The sequence below is a fragment of the Xenopus laevis genome, chromosome 9_10S, assembly GCF_017654675.1.
Source record: "Xenopus laevis strain J_2021 chromosome 9_10S, Xenopus_laevis_v10.1, whole genome shotgun sequence".
Taxonomy (NCBI): Eukaryota; Metazoa; Chordata; class Amphibia; order Anura; family Pipidae; genus Xenopus; species Xenopus laevis.
In genome coordinates, this window is record NC_054388.1 from 71,015,240 (window position 1) to 71,039,836 (window position 24,597).

At 39.1% G+C, this 24,597-nt stretch overlaps 1 protein-coding gene across 3 annotated transcripts in view; it reads left to right on the forward strand.

The window, feature by feature from the left end:
- The first annotated feature begins 2,206 nt into the window (after positions 1-2,206).
- Positions 2,207-24,597, forward strand: part of itprid2.S (ITPR interacting domain containing 2 S homeolog) — a 48,922-nt gene continuing 26,531 nt past the window's right edge. The window contains exons 1-8 of one of the 3 annotated variants that reach the window (XM_018238899.2): positions 2,207-2,705; positions 12,317-12,362; positions 15,908-15,963; positions 16,993-17,049; positions 21,573-21,615; positions 21,706-21,804; positions 22,624-22,832; positions 23,532-24,214. In XM_018238899.2, coding sequence (XP_018094388.1) covers positions 2,537-2,705; positions 12,317-12,362; positions 15,908-15,963; positions 16,993-17,049; positions 21,573-21,615; positions 21,706-21,804; positions 22,624-22,832; positions 23,532-24,214 — 1,362 coding nt within the window. In that variant the 5' untranslated portion in view covers positions 2,207-2,536. The remainder of the gene's footprint in view (positions 2,706-12,316; positions 12,363-15,907; positions 15,964-16,992; positions 17,050-21,572; positions 21,616-21,705; positions 21,805-22,623; positions 22,833-23,531; positions 24,215-24,597) is intronic. The other 2 variants (XM_018238901.2, XM_018238902.2) reach the window with 2 other exon arrangements.

The window sequence follows — 24,597 nt, forward strand, 5'->3', positions numbered from 1 at the left end:
TAAAGGGATTGTTCAAATTCCAAACACTTTTTTCAGTTGAGTTGTTTTCATATTGTTCACCATAAACAAAGACTTTTGAATTGCTTTCCTTTTTTTATTTCTCACTGTTTTTCCAAAATTTAAGTTTGAAGAAGAAACAAACCCTTTACCAAAAAAACCCTACCCCTTACCCCACTTAGACACCCTTCTTCCTCCTCTCCAGCCTACATGCCCCCCCCCCCGGGAAGTGCCCCTAACTTTTTACTTACTTCTCGGTGCAGAGTTCACCGCAGCCATCTTCCGGGTCTTCGTGTCTTCTTCCAGGCGATTCAGCAATTTCCGTCCATTTTGTCGCATGAGTAAATTAGCTCCAACTGTGCACGCCTCACCGTTCTCCGTCTCAGCTTACAGAAGATGGCTGCAGTGAACTCCAATGCTGTGACTCTGCACCGAGGGGTAAGTAAAAAGTTAGGGATTTTTTCCCGGGGGGCAGCTAGGCTGGAGGGGAGGAGGGTCTACGTGGGGTGGGGGTAGGGGTTTTGGTAAAGGGTTTGTTTCTCCTTTAATGTTCCTGTCTCTGGTGTTTCAGTCAGGCAACTCAGTGATCCAGGAGCATTCTGAAATGTTACAATTTACTACATTTAGTTGATACATTTCTCAGCAGTATCTATGGAATATTAGCAACTATTGTATCATTTCTAACAGCTGCCTTTTAGGAAACTCAGGAATTTTACTCAGCAGGGACAACATAACAAATGCATCAATTAAATGTATCAATTTAGAACAGTTAAAGGAGACATATAGGTTAGATTTACAAAACTAATTTTGTAGGCAATTATGAGTAATACATGGTATTGCTTTTACATGGTGCTAAAAATTATTAGCAAAAGCACAGTAGGAGGGGGACAGCCAATCACAGCCCTGCAGTCACACAAGCACAGACAGGCTTCAGTTCCCTATCAGGTCCTGCTAGCTGCTGATTGGTTCCTGTCCTACAGTGCAGTGAGCTGAGTGCCGCCGGCTCCCCTGCACATCCTTGGAATTCAGGGAGCAGGAAGTGGAAGAGAAGTGAGAGATTATTATGGTTTTACAGAAATATTCAATATCTCAGCCTGAAACACTACTTTTTAAAGCACAATTCTTCTATATCTAACTGAGTATAATACAGTGGTACATTCTTATTTTTTTTACAAAAAAGGTCTCCTTTAAAGTTTTGGCAACCCCCCTCCTAGAGCTGCTTTAGAAGGTGAAAAAAATTAAACTTTACACCACAATATTAAAACAAAAGTAATTGGAAAAAGTCTTTATTTTAGGCGATCTATCTGAAACAAACGGTAATGAAAAAAGTGTTTAAAGGGGAATTCAACCAAAAAAACCCCTACCCGACACCCCATGTAGACCCCTCCCTCCTCCCCCAGCATAGCTGCCCCCCGGGGAAATACCCCTAATTTTATACTTACCCCTTGGTGCAGTTTCAGGCATCGGAGTTCCACACAGCCATCTTCCGGGTCTTCGGTAAGCTGAGTGGGAGACCGGCGAAGCGGCGCATGTGCAGTTGGAGCAGTTTGCGACAACTGCGCCAAAACTAGCGAAAAATTGTCGAAGCGCCTGAAGAAGACTAGGAAGAAGGCTGCGTGTAACTCCGATGGCCAGTAACGTAACTAAACTCTACCTGGCCCGGGCGGATGATGTGCACCCAGGCCCCCACCTCCCCTCTAGATGTGATAGACACTTGTTTTTATTACCTCCTGTGCTGCAGCGGGATCTCGGACGTGCATCAAGGGGGAGCGGCCCTGGTGCGATTGCTCCCCCAGTAGTTACACCACTGCAGATGCCTGAATTTGCACCGAGGGGTAAGTATAAAGTTAGGGGCATTTCCCTGGGAGGCAGCTATGCTGGGGGGGGGGAGGAATAAGGGGGGTCTACGTGGGGTGGGGGATAGTGGAACATCCCCTCTAATAAATATGCTTTTAAAAATCCCATAGGAATTAAAAGTGAGTGAGTTTTATCGTGGTTTGACACTTTGATAAATCTGCCCCTTAGTAAACCTCCTGCAACCATGTCTGCAGTTTCTCAGTCATTTCATTGGAGCAATGGCAACCGATTCAACAAAACAAGCTTAACTCGGAGGCAGCACTGTGATTGGCCAGAGCCGCTTTCCCCGCCTTTTCAGGTGAAAGAGGAAAAAAACTCCTTTCGCTGATAATCTTGCGCATGCGCGCTGCGTTCCTCCGGCGCCAGCTACGTAAAAGTTTTTAACAAGTGATTAAAAAAGAAGCCGAGAGCGAGTGGAAAAGGTGGAGGCGGGGGAAGAGGAAGGTAGAAAGGCGCTGGGCCGGGAACAGACACTGTTGCACTAAGCAGGCCGAGCCTTCCCAGCTCATTAGAAACTTTCAGCGGCCAAGAGCACAATGGAGTGAGTTCCTTTGTAACTAGTTGGATTCTCTGCTATGTTTCATTGTTTCCTTCGGCCAATCAGTGCCCAGAGCTAGGGGAGGTGCGGCGCTGAAAGGGTGCTCGTCTTGTCCCCCACGTAGAGCTCCCTGACTTCGCTAACATGACTGAGGCTGCGGCCGTGGAGCCGACCGATCTGGGGGAAGTTCCGAGACGGGGTCTGGCCTCTATGAAAAGAAAGGCCTGGGCCAAGAGTAGAGATTCCTGGCAGGCTTCGGAGTGCGAGGATGTTGCAGCGGAAGCGAGCAAGGCTACACGGGAGGAGGGGACAGGTAAGTGCGCAACTAGTTAATTGTCGCAGCGACGGTTCGGCATGGTCTCCTGTAGCTTTTGTATAGCAGACCATGGGGCTGTGGGCTTACCTTTCGTCATCAAGTTCCATCTTCAAATCAGAGCAGTAGAACCTCCCTATCGTCAGTGACATAAAGATCTGTTTTAGTGTTTCTAATCCATTATCTGCTCTGTGCCATTTATCACTAAGGAAAGTAATACAATGTGTGTTGTGCATTGCTTCATGAACTAGGACTCCTGCATTGGCTGGCGACCCAGCCCGAGGGCCACCTGGGATGGCAGTTAGGTTGAATGTCTGTTTTCTCCCTGAAAGCCAAGTCTGACTGTCAGTTATGGTGAGACTGGCTTCTGCTGGATACTTTTTTGCTGCCCTAGATACTCACAGGATTGTGGTTATGTAACTCCTACAGCAGTGTTTTACCTGCTATGTGTAACTTTGTTTTACCCATAGGGTGGTGACAGATGCTAAGATTCCTGGGAGATTCATCGCCCAGCAACAAATCGCCTCTTCTTCGGGCGACTAATCTCCTTCCCACCGGCTAGATTGTAAATCGGCGACGGGATGGCATGCAGAGAGATTCATTTTCCGTTTTCAAGTGCCATCCCGCCGGCTATTTACATTCTAGCAAACGCATTTAGGAGAGATTAGTCGCCCGACGAAGAAGCGGTTTGTCGCAGGGCGACTAATCTCCCCAGAATCTTGGCGTCTGTCACCACCCTAAGGAGAGACCAAATGACACACCTCAAAGGGGCCTCAAATCTGAAAACGGGGACACCCACTGTGCTAGGGCATTCCTTTGCTTCTGACACGCACACATATATGTGCCAACACTGGGTTTTTATATAGGGGAGGGGGTGCACTTCCTTTATTTGTCATACACTCTGACAGTCAGTGAGGAACGCTCACAGTCCCAGTGCAAAAACAAAAGCCCATTATATATAATGTACTGACATTCTAGTATATAAAAGGCCAGCTGTATTTAACCCATATCTATGTGTGTGTATATAGATCTACTTATGAGTTAAATACAGCTTGCATTTTTTATACTAGAAAGTCAGTTCGTATTATTCTGTAACTGCTGAGGTTCTACTGAATGAACTATGACTGTGTTCAAACTACTGTGTGTTAACTAAGGTTGGTCCATTCTTTAGAACTGGTGCTGTGGAAATTTTGTTTGATCTTGACAGCACATTCGTTCTCATATAAACCTCATTATTTAAAGTGTATAAGGGGAAATTCTACTAGAAAAGCTCACATTTATTTATAAACCTTTATTTCACTGTTCTGTACACTAGATGGGTGTATATGTCAAACATACACATAACATACAAATACTGAAATGGGGCCCTGCTTAATAAAGCTTACAATCAAAAAAAGAATAATGTCATGCTGCCTCATTTAAAGACACTACTTTGTCTAGATACAGGTTTCATTGTTTTCTATTGTGCAAGTAGTCCCCATTGGAAACAATGAAAGCCTATTCTAGCCAGCTATAAGTAGCAGGTAAATAATCTCTAACGCATGTTATTTTTGGCTGCTACGAGCAAAGCTGATTAGTGTTGCCACTTTGTGTTTTTTTTGTAGACCCAAATCAGCACCCCATAACTTTGAACGTAAACGGCTGTAAATTCATTAGGTTGCAAAATGTGAATTCGAATTTGATGTGCCCAACATTTTTCACATTCATCGTGATATCCACACCATTTAGCTGCTCAACAAATATCCTATAGAGGAGAGGCAGCAGTTTTTCACAAAGTGCTAAAAGGAAAACAATGTTGCAGTCAGGCAGAAATCCTTTATCGTTTGTGCTTGAATTTTGACAGCTCAGAATAAAGCTGGCCACAGACATAAAGATCCGATTGTACTATTCAACGTACGATCAGACTTCCCAATCTCCCGACCTTCCACTAACCATTCCGATCAAATACAGTACAAAAGAACAGATCAGCCGATGTTCTGCCCCTGACAGCAATCGTACGAAAGTTATGTCCGACCAAAGCTAGTGACAGTCTCCCTCTGAAAATCGTATGATCGACAATACACGCAGAGATATTATCGGCAGGCGACAGAAATTTTCTACCCTGTCCGATCGACCAAACGACTGATCTCCGCCCGACGAAAAATGTCGGGACTCTCAACACACGGTCCGAAAATCGCACAAATCCTCGTTTCGTACGATCAGATCTTTGCGTCTATGGCCATCTTAATATATTATTTCGGAGATAAGGATTAGATTATCAAAAAAAAAAAAAGAGAGAGAAAACAAAATTTAGTTGTTGCAATAATGTCAATGGCGAACCCCTCAGAGTAGGAATTCTTCATAAAGTTATTTGTCTGCAAGTATCCCACCTTCCATTCTGTGTGCAGTTTGTTGCAGGAGGCTGAACACACTCAAATTTTGGATTTTTTTGCATTAGGGACTTTCCATAATTTGGATCACCATCCCTTTAGGCTACAATAATTGAAATATTTTAAACATTAATTACACCCAACAGGATTGTTTTGACACAAGCATGGATTAATGCAGCTAAGCTACCATCAAGTACAAGGTACTATTGCGTTAATAAAAAACATGTCAAAGAAAACATTTTGAGCATGACAATAGGAAAATGAAATGACCATCTTTTGGAGCTTTCTGCATTGCGGTTTTCCAAAAAAATAGATCCCATCATCCACCTGTTTATTTGTAAATGCCACTATAAAACCAGTGCTGGTGTCCTAACGCTAAATTAATTTCTAGAATGTATTAGCAAAAGAATTCTGTTCTCTTTTATCACATTTGCAACAAATATTCCAAAAGATTAGTTGCTACACCTGTTTAAATATGGAAAATTCTCACCTAGAGAAAAAAAACAGAATATTTGCTTGCATGTAGTCTTCATGCCCTTGATTAATAATAAGATCTAATAGCTTATTGTTTGGCATTCATATAAAATAAACAAATCCAAAAACAGTTTAACAGTATATTCCTACTTGGTTGTCTTTAAGTATTTAATATAATTGTATGTGTTTAACATTTTAGTGGTTTAGTTTGCTTTGTCTTTTGTTACTTTTGTAATCAATCAGCCACTGGCATCTTTAGGCAGCAGTTGAATTAAATTAAATTAATCTTTCAGATTTGGCATAATCACTTCTTGTGATCTTGCTGTGTTGGGTTTATAGTTTGAATCTATACCATCAAGAAAGACTGTGGCCTTTCCCGACTAAAGCTGACCATACATACCGGTACCTAGATTTGTGTCTAAAGGTGGCCATACACGGGCCGATAAAAGCTGCCGACAGACCGTGTCGGCAGCTTATTGGCCCGTGTATGGGGGCCCCCGACGGGCTTCCCCGATCGAGATCTGGCCGAAAGTCGGCCAGATCTCGATCGGATGGGATTAAAAATCCCGTCGGATCGCGGCCGCATCTGTTAGTTGATGCGGTCCTGCGATCCGACCGCCCGTTTGGCGAACGCTAGGATCCGATCGTTGGGCCCTAGGGCCCACGATCGGATCAGCCCGATATTGCCCACCTCAAGGTGGGCATATCGGAGGGAGATCCGCTCGTTTGGCGACATCGCCAAACGAGCGGATCTATCCGTGTATGGCCACCTTAACAGTTTGGATGATTTCAACTGTTCTGGGCATGTATAACCTGCTGTGAGACCACTAATCCTACAATCCTGGTGGAATGAGGCCCTGAATGAAAATTTCAGTCGATTGGTTGAAGTGAAGAGGAGTAGAGTTGCAGCTCTGTACTTCCTCTTCCCTTCCTACTGTTCCGATCATTCAGATGGTCAGCCTAAATGAATGAAATAATGCAAAGGGGACCAAGTTTGTGTATAGCAAAAAATGACCATGCAAGCACATTATCCTAGCATTTAATTATAAATTATAGCACCTGTTCTCTGATGAGCGTACTCATTTTTTTTTAAGGTACATAAACACTATCTGAGCTGCGAGAAACAAATATATTGATAGGAAACTATGGTAGTCTGCTTTGTAGGGACCATTGCCCTAGCCACCCGTAGGCAGGCACACGGGACAGGTGGATTGCTTCGAATTTTACCTTTAATTTTCTTTTCAACCTGCTCTCCATTTACCAAAAGCATACACTGCCCTCATGTAAGTATTTTGCCGAAGGGGCCTGTGTGCTCCGAAAGCTTGCAATTGTTACTTATTCAGTTCGCCAATAACCGGTATCGCCAAACTTTACATTTTCTGCCCTCGTGAAAAGCTGGCAGAATGCCTTAAATGTAAAGTTAATGTGCAATGCATTTCTGTTTATCAATATTTACAAGTATGCCTTTAAACATACTTGCAATACATGTACCTCTATAGCAGTTCTGGAACAGTGTAGCTGAGGTTGAAAAACGCCTGCCTGCCAGTGTACTGGTTAGCAATATGGTAATCCATTAAAGGCAAAAAAGACCAATTTAAATTGTTACAGTTTGCCAAAGAAGCAGGAAAAATGTTCCTAAACCCAAAATAGCAAGGGGACACATTCCTTTAATTGTATATTTTTTGTCTTAATACCACCAAGCTTGTTTCTCCCTCTTGCTAAAAAGGCATCCTTTTTTTTTTTTTTTTTTTTTTTTTTTTTTAATAAAGTTCTCTCTTGTATCCTTTCCATAACTCAATGGTTTCACTGAAATCTGAGTAATGTCGTATGAGCTTGTGTGTTTTTCTTTTTAACTTTTATAGGAACACTTAGGTTTAAGAGTTTAGATTTTTGCTTATATCAGGCACACAGCAGAGGTACAATAGAAGGGAGTCCATTCATATTTTGGATTCTAAAAACCAATATTTAACATTGTTCAGTGTAGCGTGGCACAGCATTCCACAGATTTACTCTAAAAGTAGACTTCTAACCAAAGTCTTGCTTATACGGGCTTTGTTTTAGAATTTAGTAAGTAAATAAAGCATGTCTTTAAACTGTGGGTATTCAGTATTTGTGATTGGTAGTCATGGAAATGTATAATAAGAGGATCTGCATTTGGTAGTGGCAAAACGGAGTTCTGTGGATGCTGCAGATTGCTAATCTGTTTTGTATGGGTAGCCGCCATGTTAACTAGAACTAGACGGGAGATTAATAAACAAAATGTCTTAATGCCTTTAGCATATTAATAATGGGTGAGTGCAGAGAATCTCTTGTCTTGATCTGCCAGAACCAGAAACCACATACTGCACTTCTGACCAATAAAACCTGTATAAGCACATTGCCATCCTACAGACACCTGGCTGCATTTAGCTGGCTGGATCATTCACACAAAGAGTCAAAGAGTAAGGAGGGGAATTGCCTTTCATTATCTATAATGTAGACTTCACAGAGGGGTGCTTTATTCCCTTAACATGTTTCGGGCTGCAAGACCTTTATCAAGTGTAATGAACATGTAACAGTGTACAACATTTATTAGTGAACCAAGGAATGATGTGACCACTCCTGTGGTGTGTCCACTAAAATTAGCATATTGGTCCATTTGTATTCAACAGTGGGGTTAGTCCATAATGTGACTCCATACTTAATATTGATAAAAGTGTCCCAATACGTTTCCTTTGCAGATAGTTATTTGTGCCTTAATATGAGATCAAGAATTATTATGACTGTGCGATATGTATAGTATCAGACCAGCTGATGGTAAGATTTGGGCACTTTTTTCCTTCCTAGCTTTATGTATAAGATTTTATGTATAAGTGTTTATTAGGTTTCAATTGTAGGCCTGTGAAAGGGCATTTCCTTAATGATGTTGTCATTACTATAGATCGAAATATCGACACTTATTGGGACACTTTGATCAAGATTAACTTTGGACTTGCATTATGGACTAACCACACTGGGAAATACAAATGGACTCGTATGCTTATTTAAGTAGACACACCCCAGGGCCCAGGGGTGGTCACATCATTCCTTGGTTCACTGATAAATGTTGTACACTGTTAAATGTTCATTGCACTTGATAAAGGGCTTGCAGCCTAAAACATGTTGTGGGAATAAAGCACTGTTTTGCAGCAAGTTCTGCTCTGTGGCTCTTCCTATGTAACCTGTAATTTATGCTTGAGCTATTACACCTGTGGCGAGTGTGTATACTGAGTATATAGAGCATAAACTGGTCAACACTTCTCCTTGAGGGCACTGTGTTGGTCAAAATACAAGATTTGCCTTGGGCCTTAATTCAGTTTTGTTTCCATGGCGTTAAATACCTTCTTTCAGTCAACTTTTCAACAGTAAGTGACGACTTTTTTTTTTTTTTTTTAGACATCTGTAACGTTACTGTTTGTTGGTTGTATTAATGGTAAGCTCATGGGAAAATCTTAATTACTTCTCAGTAGCCTGTGCAGATTGTTGGAGTCCTTTGCAGTATATATTAGTTTCTTGCTATTCTCTCTACGTTTAAAAGCTAACCTGTAAATATGTGTTTAATTACAAATATGTAACTCTGCTACTTCTCATCGGAAACTGGTGGCACCCAATCTTGGTGCTGATGCCCACGTGATTGTTATTTCCTCTATGGATCAAGAAATGGGTCATTTATTCTCAGTGCTGTCAGTACAATTGGCTCATAAATTCAGTTATGTCGTTATAAGTCATTTCTGTGCATTATCAGGAAAGGATTAGTTGCCTTGCAACTGTTTACCACCCACACTTTTTGCTTGTTTTACTTTCGTCAAAACTCTGTGTTTGTATAAACTGTTATATAAACTTCAGGAAACTATGCTTGCGTGAGGACAACTGTCCACGCTATGGGCCCTTACACACAGGCATTAATCTATTGAAATATATTTTGAATTCAAATAAAAATGCAGTATATTGTATAAAAAAGTGCAACTGTATTGAAATGTTAATTTGAATAGATACAGCTATGCGGAATAAAATGTAATCAGTTTACTCCAGATAATCCTAATACTGGTAGATTGAGATTTATGAGGTCCAGAATGAAAATGTCCATTGTTGGAGCAGTACAAGTAACAATAAAGGTGGCCATACACAGGCTTATGTAATTGATGCTGCAAATTATTTAATAAATCAGCAATGGTTTACCCTGCTAGCAGTACCTGTGCCTGTGAATTTCGTTTGATCCGTTATATAATGGAGCCCTCACCAATCGCTTCCCCCGATCGATATCTACATAGTTACATAGTTAAATCAGGTTGAAAAAAGACAAAATCCATCAAGTTCAACCCCTCCAAATGAAAACCAAGGCATCCATACACACACCCTCCCTACTCTCTACTCCATATCTAAACTAACTACAGATTCTAGTATCACAATAGCCTGTGATATTATGTCTAGCCAAGAAATCATCCAAGCCACTATTAAAAGCATTAACAACATCACCCAGTGCATTCTACAACCTTACTGTCCTCACTATAAAGAACCACCTACGTTGCTTCAAATGAAAGTTCTTTTCTTCTAGTCTAAAGGGGTGGCCTCTGGTACGGTGATCCACTTTATGGGTTAAAAAGGTCCCCTGCTATTTGTCTATTATGTCCTCTATGTAATTGTAAAGTGTAATCTGGGTGAAAATCAGACAGATGTTGAATTGCCAGGTTTAAAAAAAAAAAAACGGATTTTTTTTTTTTTTTTTTTAAACATGCTGTGGGGCATGTATGGGCCTAAATTTAAAATCTATATTGACTTGTGACCCCCCCCCCCCGCTGCATGTATCAAAAGGTAACAAAAAGCCAGCCCTGATCTGGAAGTGCAAAAAAAGTAAATCTGAGCAATGACAGCTACTTGTAGCTGATTTGCCCATGTGATCAGCCTACAATTTGTGACTGAAAAGCCTTTTATAATATGAGATAAAAGAATAATATTTTTGAGAGGAAAACTGTTATGTAGGTATAATAAAAGTTTTTGTTTGTTACTTTGTTTCAGGGCATGAGTTGACTGTGCTGCAGGTCTCTTGCTGCTGACTGCTTTGCAAAGTGCTGTGACGAGACCTCAGAGCTCAACTGTTGCTTGGAACACATCAGTGCGCTTTCTGGTGACAATACCTGGTTAAGGGCTAGTCACAGTAAAGTACTTCCTTTTTGTAGGCCTTTAAGATAAAACAACCATGATGGGTGAATCTGACCAGTTTTGTTTGAACGTAAATCATCGAAGTGCCAAAAATTTCGCCTACATGCTTTGAAGTCTATGGCCGTAATTTTTTTTTTTTTTTGATGCACATTGGAACCAAAATAAACGAACAAGTACCGTTTTGTAGCCAAATTGTATTTTCCAGAAAAATTAGCAATGTCCGATTGCCAGCAGTTGTCCCAAATAATTTCCCAATATAGTTTACACAGCTTTCCACACACTTTATGGCACACACAAGAAGATACTGTTCCCTAACAGGCTGTATGGACAGCACTTGCTTCTTTATTGTTCTTCAGTGCTTTCTACAAATTATATTATTATTTTTGTTTTGTAAATAACAGGGTTAATGCAAAGAATAGTTTATGGCCTATGATCCAGACAAGCAGGGTACATTGATGATACATGTGCAATAGCTAGGAACATGTATGATTCTTATCAGCCTTGTTTGTGTACATTGTTCTATATTTTCCCAGGTTGGTTCAGCCATGCTCTTATCTGTTCACTCGTGCGTGCCACACAGTTGGCTTTTAGATACAAATGCGTACAGAGCCCAAGGCCAAGTACCTAGTAACCTGCTTCTGAGTCATGAAACTGTAAGGAAGGGATGGGCAAACTTTGGCACTCAAGCTATATAAGAATGTTAGTCTGCCAGCCTCTGCCCAGGCTGTGTGTGCTATAGCAATCACTGGACTGCCTGGCACAGACAGTAACAGTTGGCTGCTTCTACATTTCATGTGTACCTGCATTGCTCACCCATTGTGCATCGTGTGTGATGTGTGGATGTTTTAATTGTGGTGGGCTTTTAATTGAACTGATGCTTAGGATGCAATATTACTTACTTTGTAAATGTTTGGGCTTCTAGTGCTGAAGGAGTTTTCCCTCAATTATCTATTTTCATTGAGTGGACCATTGCCTTCATGGTAAAAATGAGGATTTATAGATCCGATACTATAAGAAACGAAGCTTAGATTTTTTTTTATATTTTTTTTTTTTATTAGAGAACCAGACAAGGAAGGCTTCTTCTATGGGTTATGTGGAATGCTTCTCCCTCCTGTGCCTTCTATTACTTAGGTCTTTTAAGTATTTTTAGACCCATTCATGTGATATGACTCACCCACATATAAAGGACCATATATAAATGTTCCGCACTTTGGTTCAGTCCAAGTGAAGGAGAAACTTTAGAGCGGCTTTGTTTCAACAACCTTCACATTTTGGTGCAATGAAAAGTGCCTTTCAATCTTGTTATGAGAACTGCAAACTCAAGGCTTTTAAACAAGCCTCTAAATTTTGCTTGTGTATGTTCTGTATGTAGAGGAATATAGACCTGAGAGCATCTTGTTTGAAGGCTGCTATGAGCAACTGCTGGCTATTTGGGAGCAGCTTGCAAGAAATATATAGCAGAAAATTCTAGCTTCGGGGCAGGTGATGGTATAATGTGTTCTAGTAAATGCATAATAGACATATTTGCAAAAAAACACAAATATTTTTATTTTATATTTAGCTAAATGTTCTGTTTGTCTTTCTTTGTAGGGCATATACCCAATGAAAAGATAGCAACATGGCTGAAGGACTGTAGGTAAGTTTGTTCTTTGACAAAAAACGGATGGTTTCCTTTTAATTATTATTTTTTTTTTTTTTTGATTTAGAGTAAATTTATGAATTTTTCTGCATTATGAGATACTTTACACTCCCCTACTGTAGAATGTTTTTCTTTGAAGGAATTGTGATACGTTCCTCACACTGATCAGTGCACCTGCTCCATTGATTTGAATCCGATCAGCCTGTGTGCAGTCAAAACCACATATAAAGTTTGAATGTGTTGCCAGGGGTGTAACTACCGGGGGAGCAGGGGTGCAAATGGGCCAGGCCCCGCACCCCCGCAGGGCCCCCCCCCCGGAAGATCGTGCGTGCTGCAGCCGGCTGGAGCCGGCTGCAGCGGCAGAGAAAAATCTCGCAGACGAAGGTGGGGGGCGGGCCCGTCTGCACGGCCCGCACCAGGGCCCGTCCCCACCAAGTTACGTCACTGTGTGTTGCCGTAGTTATTTTTGTGCCATAGTTAAAATCTAAAGTTCTTAGGCTGTCAAACATTCTAAAAATGATTTATGTAGGTAGTACTTTGCATGATGCTTCAAGAGCAGTAAAACATCACTGTTGAGGATTTCTGTAACTGGGCATTCTAACAGTGATAGGATAAGACACTCACAACACCCCCATTGTTTCAGGTACTGCACTGGTGGTGTTGGGTAACTTGGATCAGGTGCTGGGTAGCTGTTGACCTGGCTTGGTCCCTTGACGTCTGTGAATATATGGAGCTGTGCACACTCAGTTTATGCAGTTGGGGAGTTTTACCCCGTTTATTGCTTCACCAAAGGTATCAACGTTTCGAGGGGGTTCACCCTCCCTTCATCAGATACGACAAAGGGAGGGTGTACCCCCTCGAAACGTTCATACCTTTGGTGAAGCAATAAGTGGGCTAAAACTCCCCAACTGCATAAACTGAGTGTGTACGTCTCCGTATATTCACAGAATACAGTGAGTCATTAGTTACTGATAAGCTATGTTGGTGATATCAGCCTCTAAATATCTGCTCAGTACATGAGGCAGCCAACACTTCCGCATGGCCAGCTTTGAGTCAATTTGGAAACACCAGTGTTATAGAACTTCTGCCATGTGTCCTAACTATCTCTGTTTTCCTATAAACAGACAGTCATTGTTGAACAGCAGGCAGTTTTTGGCTTATTATTGCTTGTACCTCCAATGGAAAGTTTTTAAACCATGCATAGTATTTAACACCCAACCAATATTGTGTTATGTTTGTATAATAAAGGCACCGTTTGCTTATATTATAGTTAGGTCGTATGTGATTTAATTTTGGTCACGTGACTATATATTTAAAATCTGTTTCTGATTTGACTGTTGTAGCCCCTGAAAAAAAAAAACAACACAGTACAGCTAGGCTTCCTATATTTGTATTCTCCACTGGCTGCTGTAAAATTGTCCGACCATGCGTTGTTTAATCACAGAGACTTTTGGCTATTCTGCAGCTAAAACCGACGTATTTTTTGTTTGTCTGCATGTCTTATCATATCTTGCATATATGCCATACAATTTGAGAAGGCTTCTGTCATCGGACTTCCTTGCTGCCCTATGGCAGTAACATACAGGCCATGTGCATCTCTGAGCAGTGTCATTGCTATCTGTCTTAGCACATTGTTTTTCATAGATTAATAAATAAAAGGCAAGGGGTGACTGTTTTCAAAATGATAATAAAAGTGGTCTAATGCCCAGTTTCATATCCTCCTGGTAGCTATTAGAAACTCTTAAAGAAATAGTAACGCCAAAAATGAAGTGTTTTAAAGGGACAGCAGATAACAGATAAGCAGAGTTCTGGGGTAAGACTGTGCATAGGGGAGGCTGTGGGGGCCCAGTGGGTATTTAACATCGCAGGGTGTTTAGTTCTCCTTTAAGGGAATGACACTATTGCACTCTCCCTCTGCACAGCTAAAACTGGTGTGTGCTTCAGAAACTGTACTTTAGTTTATAAAAATAAGCTTTTGTGGGGATTGTGTGTCATAACCAAGCAATTGGATACAGTTGCATGTATTTTAGTCACATATATCCTGAAAAATTTATTTTATTGCCCCACCCATTTTATCTTTGTTTTTGGACTGTTTATTTTTGACATTCCTGGTGCTGCCAAGAAATGTATCAAATAATATAGCAAATTGTAACAGAGTGGGTGCTTTACTGGGGAACCCCAGAACGAGGAAGATAAAGCTAAAGCATTTTTTAAATAGGAAAAGCAGTAAAAGATCAAACAAATATTTCTGGTAAAAAAAAATTTTTTTTTAACTTTACAAAAATACTTCCCTGTGGGCAGGAGGATTTTTTTCACCAGACTGTGAAATAAAGCAGCAGCCCACTTTATCTGCTTTAAGATAATATTGTGGAACCTTTTTGCATATACTGGTGAATGTCATAAAAGTTTGTGTTCCTTATATGAGGATGTAGTTTATTTTGTTCAGATAACATTCCTTCTCTGCAAATGTATGTATTGCATACTGGTCTACAAGGTCTGTGCAGTTTTTCTTTAAAGAGGTGGTTCACCTTTTAAGTTAATGTTTAGAGTGGCTCATTTTAAGCAATTTTTCAATTGGCCTTAATTTTTTTTTTTTTTTAATTTTTTTCTTCTGATTCTTTCTTATTCAAATTAATGCATGGTTGCTAGGGTAATTTGGACCCTAATTAATAATAATGCTAGTGTAATTTGGTCCCTAGCAATATGATTGCTGAAACTGCAAACTGGAGAGCGGCTGAACCAAAATGTAAACTCAAAAATCACAAATAATTAAAAAAAAAAAAACAAAAAAAAAACAATTGCAGATTCTCAGAATATCAATCTCCACATCATACTAAAAGTTAAAAGTGAACAACCCATTTAATAGCCTTCTGGTTCTGACTGTGCAGACGGGTAGATGCCTTGCTGTTTGTAAAGAATCTGGGGTTAGTTGGATTGTACAGCAGCCCCGATTTTCCAGGCAATAAAATCCCACATTCAATCCCATACTACCAGCATCATTTCCCGGTTCTCGCTGATCTAAAATGTGAGCTAATAAATTGGCTTCTTTAAGTGAATTGAAGATGAGTAGACAAACGTTATGGAGATCCAAGTTACACAGAAATCCGTTCTCCGGAAAACCACAGGTCCTGAGCATTCTGCATAATAGCTCCCATACCTAAACTTTTTTTAGTGGCAATTACATTTATAAATATTCTTTAAATTATTGAAAATGTGTGATGTATTTTGCAAAGATACTAGGTTGCATTGGCCTGGGTATTCATTTGCATTTATGTGTGCTATGATTGCTGATCTTTCCAGGCTGCTTTTGAAGGTACAGAGTTGAAAGGCTGGGTCAAGAGGAAAAAAACAAATAAGAGCGCTGCAGATGTTGCAGTGTATAAGGGCACATATATTGTGTGTTACCCATCAGAAACTGTAAGGCTGCCGTTTGCAGCTCCTCCTCCCAACCCTTTCTTCATAAAGTATATTTGACTAAGGAAGGAAATAAAGCCTTTCTCTAGATAATGTTAGAAAAAAAATTGTAATCTTGTGGTTTTCAGAACGCCGCTGGGAGCGTCTTTGGATGAGCAGAACAATCCTGTTAGCTCACAGAAAGGTAAGATGATTTTCGTGTCTCTCCTAGTCATTTTTGTCTTTTGTATGAATATAGCAAATATCTGTTGTGCTATTTTTCTGCATGATTGTGAGTCTGCAGACTCAAGAGGAATAGTAATTACATTAAATATTTATCCACATATATAACTGTATGTGCTTATAGGAGAAGGAAAGGCTGAGTTTACTTAGGGGTGCCAAAAGTTAGGCACCCCCAAGTGATTGTATATACTTGCCTATCAGCAAAAAACGGCACCGGTCCCGGGGTTCTTTTAGTGAGCACCACAGAGCAATCGTCTTCTGGCTTTTTCTTTCTTCAAATTTCGCTGGGCAGACACACGTGCAGTAGAACGAAATAGTCAACTTCTTTGTTAAAGTTTGCTCTACTGCGCATGCGCACCCGTGCGAGGAAAGAAGAAAAAGGAAGCAATCGCTACGTGGTGGTCGCTAGAAGAACCCCCAGACCAGTGCAGGTTTCTGCTGATAGGAGCACTGGCCCGGGGTTTCCGGTAAGTACACCTTCTCCTTTAAAGAAATATATACTTTATTACTCGGTGGACGGAATATAGCCTAATCTATGTATCTATACACATGTTTCAATGAGTGTGCCAAGTCAAGTATAAAGGATATGTACACCTATGCAGTATCAACTGTCCTTTTGCTTCTTACTGGTGTTCCCAGTCCAGATTTGCTGTATATATGTTCACAAGTTAATATAAAGGAGTATGAGGCAACACGTAAAAGCATGTTGATCACTTGCACCTCCCCTATGTTGTATAGTTCAAAGTAAAACAGGAATGTGCAGGGAATGCAACATTGTTTTTGCCTGTGTGACTATTTGCTGTAGGGAAGTAAAATATGCCAGATCAGCACACTTCCACCAACACGCTCTACTCTCGTCTTCTTCCTTTCTCCCTCCCAACCTTCTTGTGTGAACAAGATTAAACTCCATTTGCTACATTACCCGCTACTAATATGGTGGCTACCAATCAAATGTGTAATGTAACTTACTTGCCACTGGATTTTTTTTTAGGCATGCTGTTAAAGAACGGGGGAAGCTTTGAAGATGATTTGTCTCTTGGAGCAGAAGGTGAGTGACTATTTGAATTGATTACTAGCAATGCTAGTTGTCATTCAGCAGAAACTTTGGTGCTATATCATATGCATTTCTCTTTATATAATCAGGAGGTACAGTTAAATATATGAGTATAATTTGTATTTTTGTTCCTTTATATATCAGAAAGGCTTGCGGTTGCTAGAGAATGTTTTCTTTCCACCCTTTTCTGCTATTGCTTGTTTATTTGGGTGCTCTCTAGGTGGTCGTCTGTGCTTGCCTGCTAAACAGGCAAATCTTTAGAGCTGCATGTAAAAGGGGGATAGACTTCTAGAATAATTACACTGCCATATCCAAGGGACTAGCAAGCACTTCTTGAAAGTATATTTTATAGGAACATTTGCATGTTTTGTCTCATATTTAAAAAATAACGTCAGATTAATTCCTGTGAAATTCAAACTTTAAGTTGCCATCCCTTTACTGATTGAGCAATCCTCCCTTTGTGTATATTCGTGACCGTTATAACCATCAAATTAAGTTGTTTTTTTATTTTTATTGAATAGTTTTTTCAAATATATAATCACACATAACAGAAATAATAATATAAAGAAACAAAGGAAGACAATTAAGACATCAATATAAGAAATCAAAAGAAACAAAGATGGGGGGAGTAAATATAGCAATCTCAACATATTCTTAGCAGGCACAGGCCACATCTTGCAGAGTATAGATACATTTATATTTTAGTGAGTTATAGTTTTCAGACAAATTATTCGCATAATACTATCTTCGACTGTATTTCTTAATGGGAATAAAGTTGAGCATAATTATTTTTTGTTCCCAACATGAAGTATTATACCATCAAATTAAGTTTTAGACCTTCAATAATAATGCCACAGATCATGATAGTTTGTTAGAGAAGGAAAAGGAAAATGTTGGGGGGGAAAAAAGTATATGTACCATATACCTAAATGATGATGGTAATGAGATATGTATAAAGTCAATTCAACAATATGCACTTTATAGACCAATACTTCTGGTTTCTTTCATTCATTTAGTGAATGAAGTGCCAATCATATAGTCTTTATAGATCACTGCATAGTAATGTGTTGATGAGCCTTATGACACATCCAGTTTTCGGCATGCATCTCCTCGGGCATTGACTTTTTAAATGGCTACACCCTGAAAGTTCGTAATGTCCTCATGTTTAAAAAGGGGGGAAATTGCTATTAAAATAAAAAGAATGATTAATACATATTTTGCACCAATAGGTTTATTTATTCATGTGTGTGTCTTCTTACAGTATGGTATATTAGTTTTTATTTCTCATCCTAACATATTTCCTCTTATGCAAACCACACAATCATGCTGTTTGACAACTTTTGCACTCTTCAGTTGGAATTGGCTGGTTACAATAGGTGAAATCTGTTGTTGACTCCGCATCAGTGTTTTGATCACAGTCGGGAAAAAATGTTAGGTTGAGGAACTCACAAATAAATCTTTGCATTAATAAACAACTTTAAAGAATATTTGTGAAACAGCTTTTATTAAATATTCACCTGCCTTCAGTGGATTGTTATAAACTCAACAGCTCTCCTGTAAATTACTATATACTATATAACAGTAATATTTCATAAACATAATACAGGTATTTCCTGTTTTGCTGCAATAATAAAACTAAGATATAATCAATATTGGAGGCAATAAAATCCTTTTGGATCTTTTTAATGTTTAAAGGAGAAGGAAAGTCATCCTGCACTTGGAGGTGCCAAATGTAAGGCACCCCCAAGTGAGCCCGGGTCGGTGCTCCTAATATATTTCCCACGGCAAACGCACAGTTGAACAAAATAGCCGACTTTTTAGTTAAAGTTCGGCATTCTACTGCGCATACGCAGCCGCGCTGAGGAAGACGAAAGAGAAGCACCCCGTGGTGCTCACTGGTATAACCCCGGGCTGATAGGAGCACCGGCTTGAGGTTTCAGGTAAGTATATACAATCACTTGGGGGTGCTTAACATTTGGCACCCCGAAGTGCAGGATGACGTTCCTTCTCCTTTATATAATTTTCTTAGTATACTTTGATATGTCGATCCAAATTACACAAGGACACCTTATATGGAAAACTTCAGATCCCAAGCATTCTGAATAAGGGGTCCTATACTTTTAGAGCTGTAAATTCATGTAGAGCCTTCACCAGAGATTCAAAGATCATGCTATTTCATGTGGCTGATAAAAATTGCAATGAAGAAAAGTATTACCAAAAGGCGCTTCTCTTACATCAGTTCGAGGCTAGACTTCTGCTTTCTTTGTGGAAATTCAAGCATTGAGCTCTAAACAGGATTCACTAGTCTGGTTAGAACATGCCTTTACTTGCTAATCAAGATAGTATAAAATATATACTGAGGGCAGATATTTCTATAGGGTGTATTCATGTTTAAATATATATTGGAAGAAGACATAGGGTTTCACATTACAGGGATAAAAGATCCCAGAACACCCTTTCCTTCAGAGGGTTTACTTAAAAACCTTGGGGTTTTCCAAGTGGTATGACTAACATGCTGTGTGTCAGGGGCTGCCTTGCTCTATTGTCCTTATAGCATTACTTGCCTACAGTTTGTATGTTCTCCTTTGTGTCTGCTTGGCATTCCAGGGAGTGTTTTTTACTTTATTTTCCACACTCCAAATACATCCTCATGACTATAGACATGGTGTTTTCATTTTTGAGACTATGTTAAGACTAAGTACATTACTACAACAGTAATAAAAGTAAACATTATTATACTAATGTTACCAGACAGGCTTAATAAGGGGTGGGCTATTGTTTCTAAATGTATTTTTGCCTGCATAAAACATGAAAATTATTGAGCTGAACCCTTGCTGCACTTCACTACTCTTCAACATGCTTTATCCCTTAAAGGGGACCCGTCACCCAAAAAAAAACATTCCAAATCCTATTTTATCACATTATTCAAGCAAAATGAACTTTAATTACACTATATAAATTATTTGAATCTTGTTTCCTTCAGTCTGGGAATTCATAATTATAGCAAGCAGGAAGCAGCCATTTTGTGGACAGTTTTATTAAGGCAAGTCTTGCATCATCTCAGAATCTTGTTTATGCACCAGAATGGGGGATCCGTTGTCCATTTCCTTGCCCTGGTTACACAATTAAACGGTAAAGAGAACGGGGGAATGTAGGGAGAGCAGTGACATCTAGGAAGTGCTGAATGGAAAGTGAAAGTAATTGTCTGCCCCACCTCTATGCCACTGGCATAGAGGAGGGGCAGACAATATTTGATTGACTGCTGAGAATTTTTAATGAGCTTACAACAGCTTTGAATGCTTTAATAAAAAATAGAAATTGGATTTCATGTTTAATTTGAAAAGGACTTTTATTATACAGATTTTTGTGTCTGGATGACAGGTCCATTTTAAGCAAATGTTAGAGGATGTTGGGAACTGTAGACCACCAGCACTGAGCAATACTTTTTGTTAGGGGACATGCTAAAATGGTATAAAAGAACCAGATATCTTGTTCCATCTGTTTAGCTTCCCCTTCTGGCATGCCATATCCAAAAACCATAAGTAAGCCACCATACGTCTACTTGACTCAATGGAACTCAAATCCGAGCTTTCCATTTAAACTGAAGTATTGAAGGTATGGGATCTGGAAACCCATAGATCCGAATTACGGAAAGGCTGTCTCCTATAGACTCCATTTTATCCAAATAATCAGAATATTTAAAATGATTTCTTTTTTCTCTGTAAGAATAGAACAGTACCTTGTACATGAAATAAACTAAGATATAATTAATCCTTTTTGGAAGCAAAACCAGCCTATTGGGTTTGTTTAATATTTACATGATTTTCTAGTAGTCTTGGGTATGACGATCCAAATTACAGGAAAGATCCATTATCTGGAAACCTCGGGTCCCGAGCATTCTGGATAACAGGTCCCATACCTGTATCATAGTTTGTCTAAAAGCTGTTTACTCCTTGGGGCCTGGTGAGGGTACAGGACAGCACTGGTGGCCTTGCCATTTTGTAGTGCATACCTCTCTGTGCGCTCTTCCTTTGTACCTTGACCCACATTTTGCTTTTTGTTTTTTGTGGGTTTTTTATTTTACTGAATCTTATAACTATGACTGAAAGCTGTGCTACCACAGTGCTTGCATTTGCCCTGCCTTGTCCCTGTTATCAATTATCTGCATTTATTTATATAGCGCCACAATTTATTCAGCGCTCTACAGTACTATGTGAAGTTGAGTAATTGCTGCTGACTGCTTCATACTCTTAAAGGCTTTAAGGGTTTTAGTGACTCTGTTGCTGGATTTATTGAAATAATAAAAGATGAGTGGATGAAAAAAACCACTAGTATTATATGAAGCATCTGATAATTGTTTCAGATCTTCAGATTTTACTAGTGGCATGTATCAACAAATCTGAAAGGAAAATACATTTTATGTCTTCACTCTTCAATACCAGTACAGCCTAAAACAAGTGTATCTATAGTAACTCAGAAGCATTACTAATTCAGTTACCTTTTTTTCTCACTCACAGCTAATCACCTCCTTCATAGAAACCTGCCGCTGGATACTCCTTTGTAAGTTGCTCATCGTGTAGTCTTCTCTTTTGAATCTTCTTTTGAATCTGAGCTGTAGTGAATTGTTTACACTTGTATCTCTATTTTAAGCAGTGCCATGTTGGCAAAGGACCGCAGACTCCAGTTTCACCAGAAAGGGAGAAGCATGAACTCCACTGGCTCTGGGAAGAGCAGCACCACTGTATCAAGGTAAGTGGGCCTGTGGTATTCCAAGAAAGCATGACCAATGGAAGAGGAAGGTTAGTCTTCCCACAAAATTATAGTTGTGCAATGAATTACTACAAGGTTCCTGAAAACTGTTGAATTATTACAGCGCTACAGAGGAAAGTTCCCCATTTTGCGAAAACTGATTTTCTTTTTTTTTTTCAGCTTGTCTGACATCTTTTGTTAAAATTCCTGAAAATGTAACATTTTATATGGCTCTAGCAATTTTTTTTTTTTTTTTGGCTTGAATGTGATATACTTGTATATAGTTTTATATTTCATTAAGAAATGTAAAACTGCTCCCTATTTAAAAAAATGTAACTACACCTAAAGTTCTAGTAACATTCTGAGATTATAATCTATCTGAAATTGTTTAAACATTATTTAAGTACAGATGAACAGGGCTGCTTATGTGGAATGCTGTGATTATGTCTAACTCTGATATTAGGCAAAATTATAGAATTAGGAAGTATAACTTTAGTCTTTCGTCAGAGAAACAAATTCCGGACTTGTGTTGTGTGGCTGATTACATTTTTTCCCTCACCCACTTTGACAACCGCCCGGTGATCTGCCTTTAAATATATTTAAAAAAAAAATATATATATTTTAAATGTTTTTCCCTCACCCACTTTGACAACCGCCCTGTGATCTGCCTTTAAATATATTTAAAAAAAAATATTTATATATATTTTTTTTAAACACTCCCTTTCAAATTCAGTCTGTAGTTTGCTTGGTATTCAATTGAATTTTGCATCTATTCCCTTTTATTTCATAAAAGCGTTTTTTTATTTTTTATTTCCTTAGTGTGTCAGAGTTACTAGATCTATACGAAGAAGACCCAGAAGAAATTCTTTACAATCTTGGATTTGGTAAAGAAGAACCAGACATTGCTTCTAAAATACCATCAAGATTTTTCAATAATTGTTCTCTTGCCCATGGGATAGATATCAAAATGTTTTTGAATGCTCAGCTGCAGCGTTTAGAAGTGGAAAACCCCAACTTTGCATTAACAAGTACGTTATTTTATCCTTTTTTTTTTTTTCTTTCTTTTTTTTTTGTACTTTACTAAATTACTTCACCTAAATTAAAAAAATGCATTCATCTCCCAGTCAAGATTGCATATGTTAATCATATCCTATACCCACTTCATAAAATTCCACCACAATTTCCAAGACTTATTATGCCAAATTTCTGGATTTAGTGTTCATGAGAAGAGTTGCAACTGCAAAACACAGGCAAATATATATGTTTGGATTTCCTGAATTACTTAAGTGATGCACGTGTAAAATATGCTGTTTGGTAGTAGGCAGAACAGCTAAATCAGTAAGGAGTCTAGTTCAGATGATTATTGTATTGACTGGTGTGTAAATTCATTACCTGAGAAGATTTTCAACATGCTTACAACCTGTTTAATCCCATTGACAATCCCATTAGAATACATGATAATTGACAGTTTGACTAAAGTGTCCATCCATGTTGCACCAAGCGTGGGCAGCTGTAGTTGTTCAGCCTTAATGGTGCACTAAGTTTTTATTTTTTTGTGCTATATACTATGATGGTCTAAGATACAGATTGCTATGACAAAATTAAAGAATATGGCTGAGTCTATGCCCTTTTTGTCAATGTTATCTAGAGACAATATATGTGCTGTTGATATCGGCCTTTGCGTCTAAACGCATTTTATTTTCTTTTTTTCACATTGCCTTTCTCAGGTCGTTTTCGCCAAATTAAAGTCCTTACTGATGTGGCAAATGCATTTTCTTCTTTATACTCCGAAGTTAGTGGAACCCCACTTCAGAGAATAGGTAGCTCCAAATGTCTGATACCTGATAAAGCTCAAGAACCTGGCAAGCCAGCACCTCTAGTAAGGTCTTCAAGCAGGCTATTGGAAGCCATATCCAAACTAAATTTGTATGGGAATCGGTTGACTTCAGAGAGCAACTCTTCCGCTAAAGTCCTTGACGATGACAAACGCCAAACTTCAAACAGCCAAGATGGTTCTGTTAAAATAGATCAAAAATTACAGAAACTTTTTAAAAAGAATTCTCCACCGCTGGCTACAGTTAGTGAGGAGACCTCAAACTCTGGGATAGTCTTGGACTTAAACCCCATTGATACCTCTGATAAAAGTGCTGATAATTTGGATGAAGTGTTGACTGAGGCCTGCACTGAAAAAACAGAAGAGAGTTCAGTTAGCCATAATGAATGTGACATTTCAAATATTGCAGACTCCTCGGCTGCTAAAAGTACAGATGTTATCACAGCTCAGGAGTCTGAAAGCTACCTAACAGAAGAAAACCCTCACACGTCTACGCCAGAAAAGGAGTTGTATGCACCAAACAAAACAATATTGAACCTGATCAGTCAGCCAAAGGACTCTTTTGAGCTTGAAGAGGTATGTGAAGCATTGCTGTTTTTCTTTTTAAAACTAAAGTTTTGGCGTTTCTGTATGGCTAGTTTTTCCAGCTATTAAATCTTGGGAAAAATAGTAGAATGCCTCTATGCATTAATAGTTTTCAGGAATTACAAGTTTTTCTGATGCCATTTTAAGGACTTCACGGTGCCCCGACTTATTTATGTATAACATACCACTTAATTTACATACACATTTACAAATATACAGTGAAAATGATGTGAGCATAATTGTGCAAACTTGATTTTAAGAAGTTTTTCCTCAGACTTTTATTATTAGCCTCCTATTAAATAATGAACTAACTATCCCCCACGAGCCTGGTATTTTGAATGAATTTTTTCCTTTAAAGGGGTTGTTCACTTTCC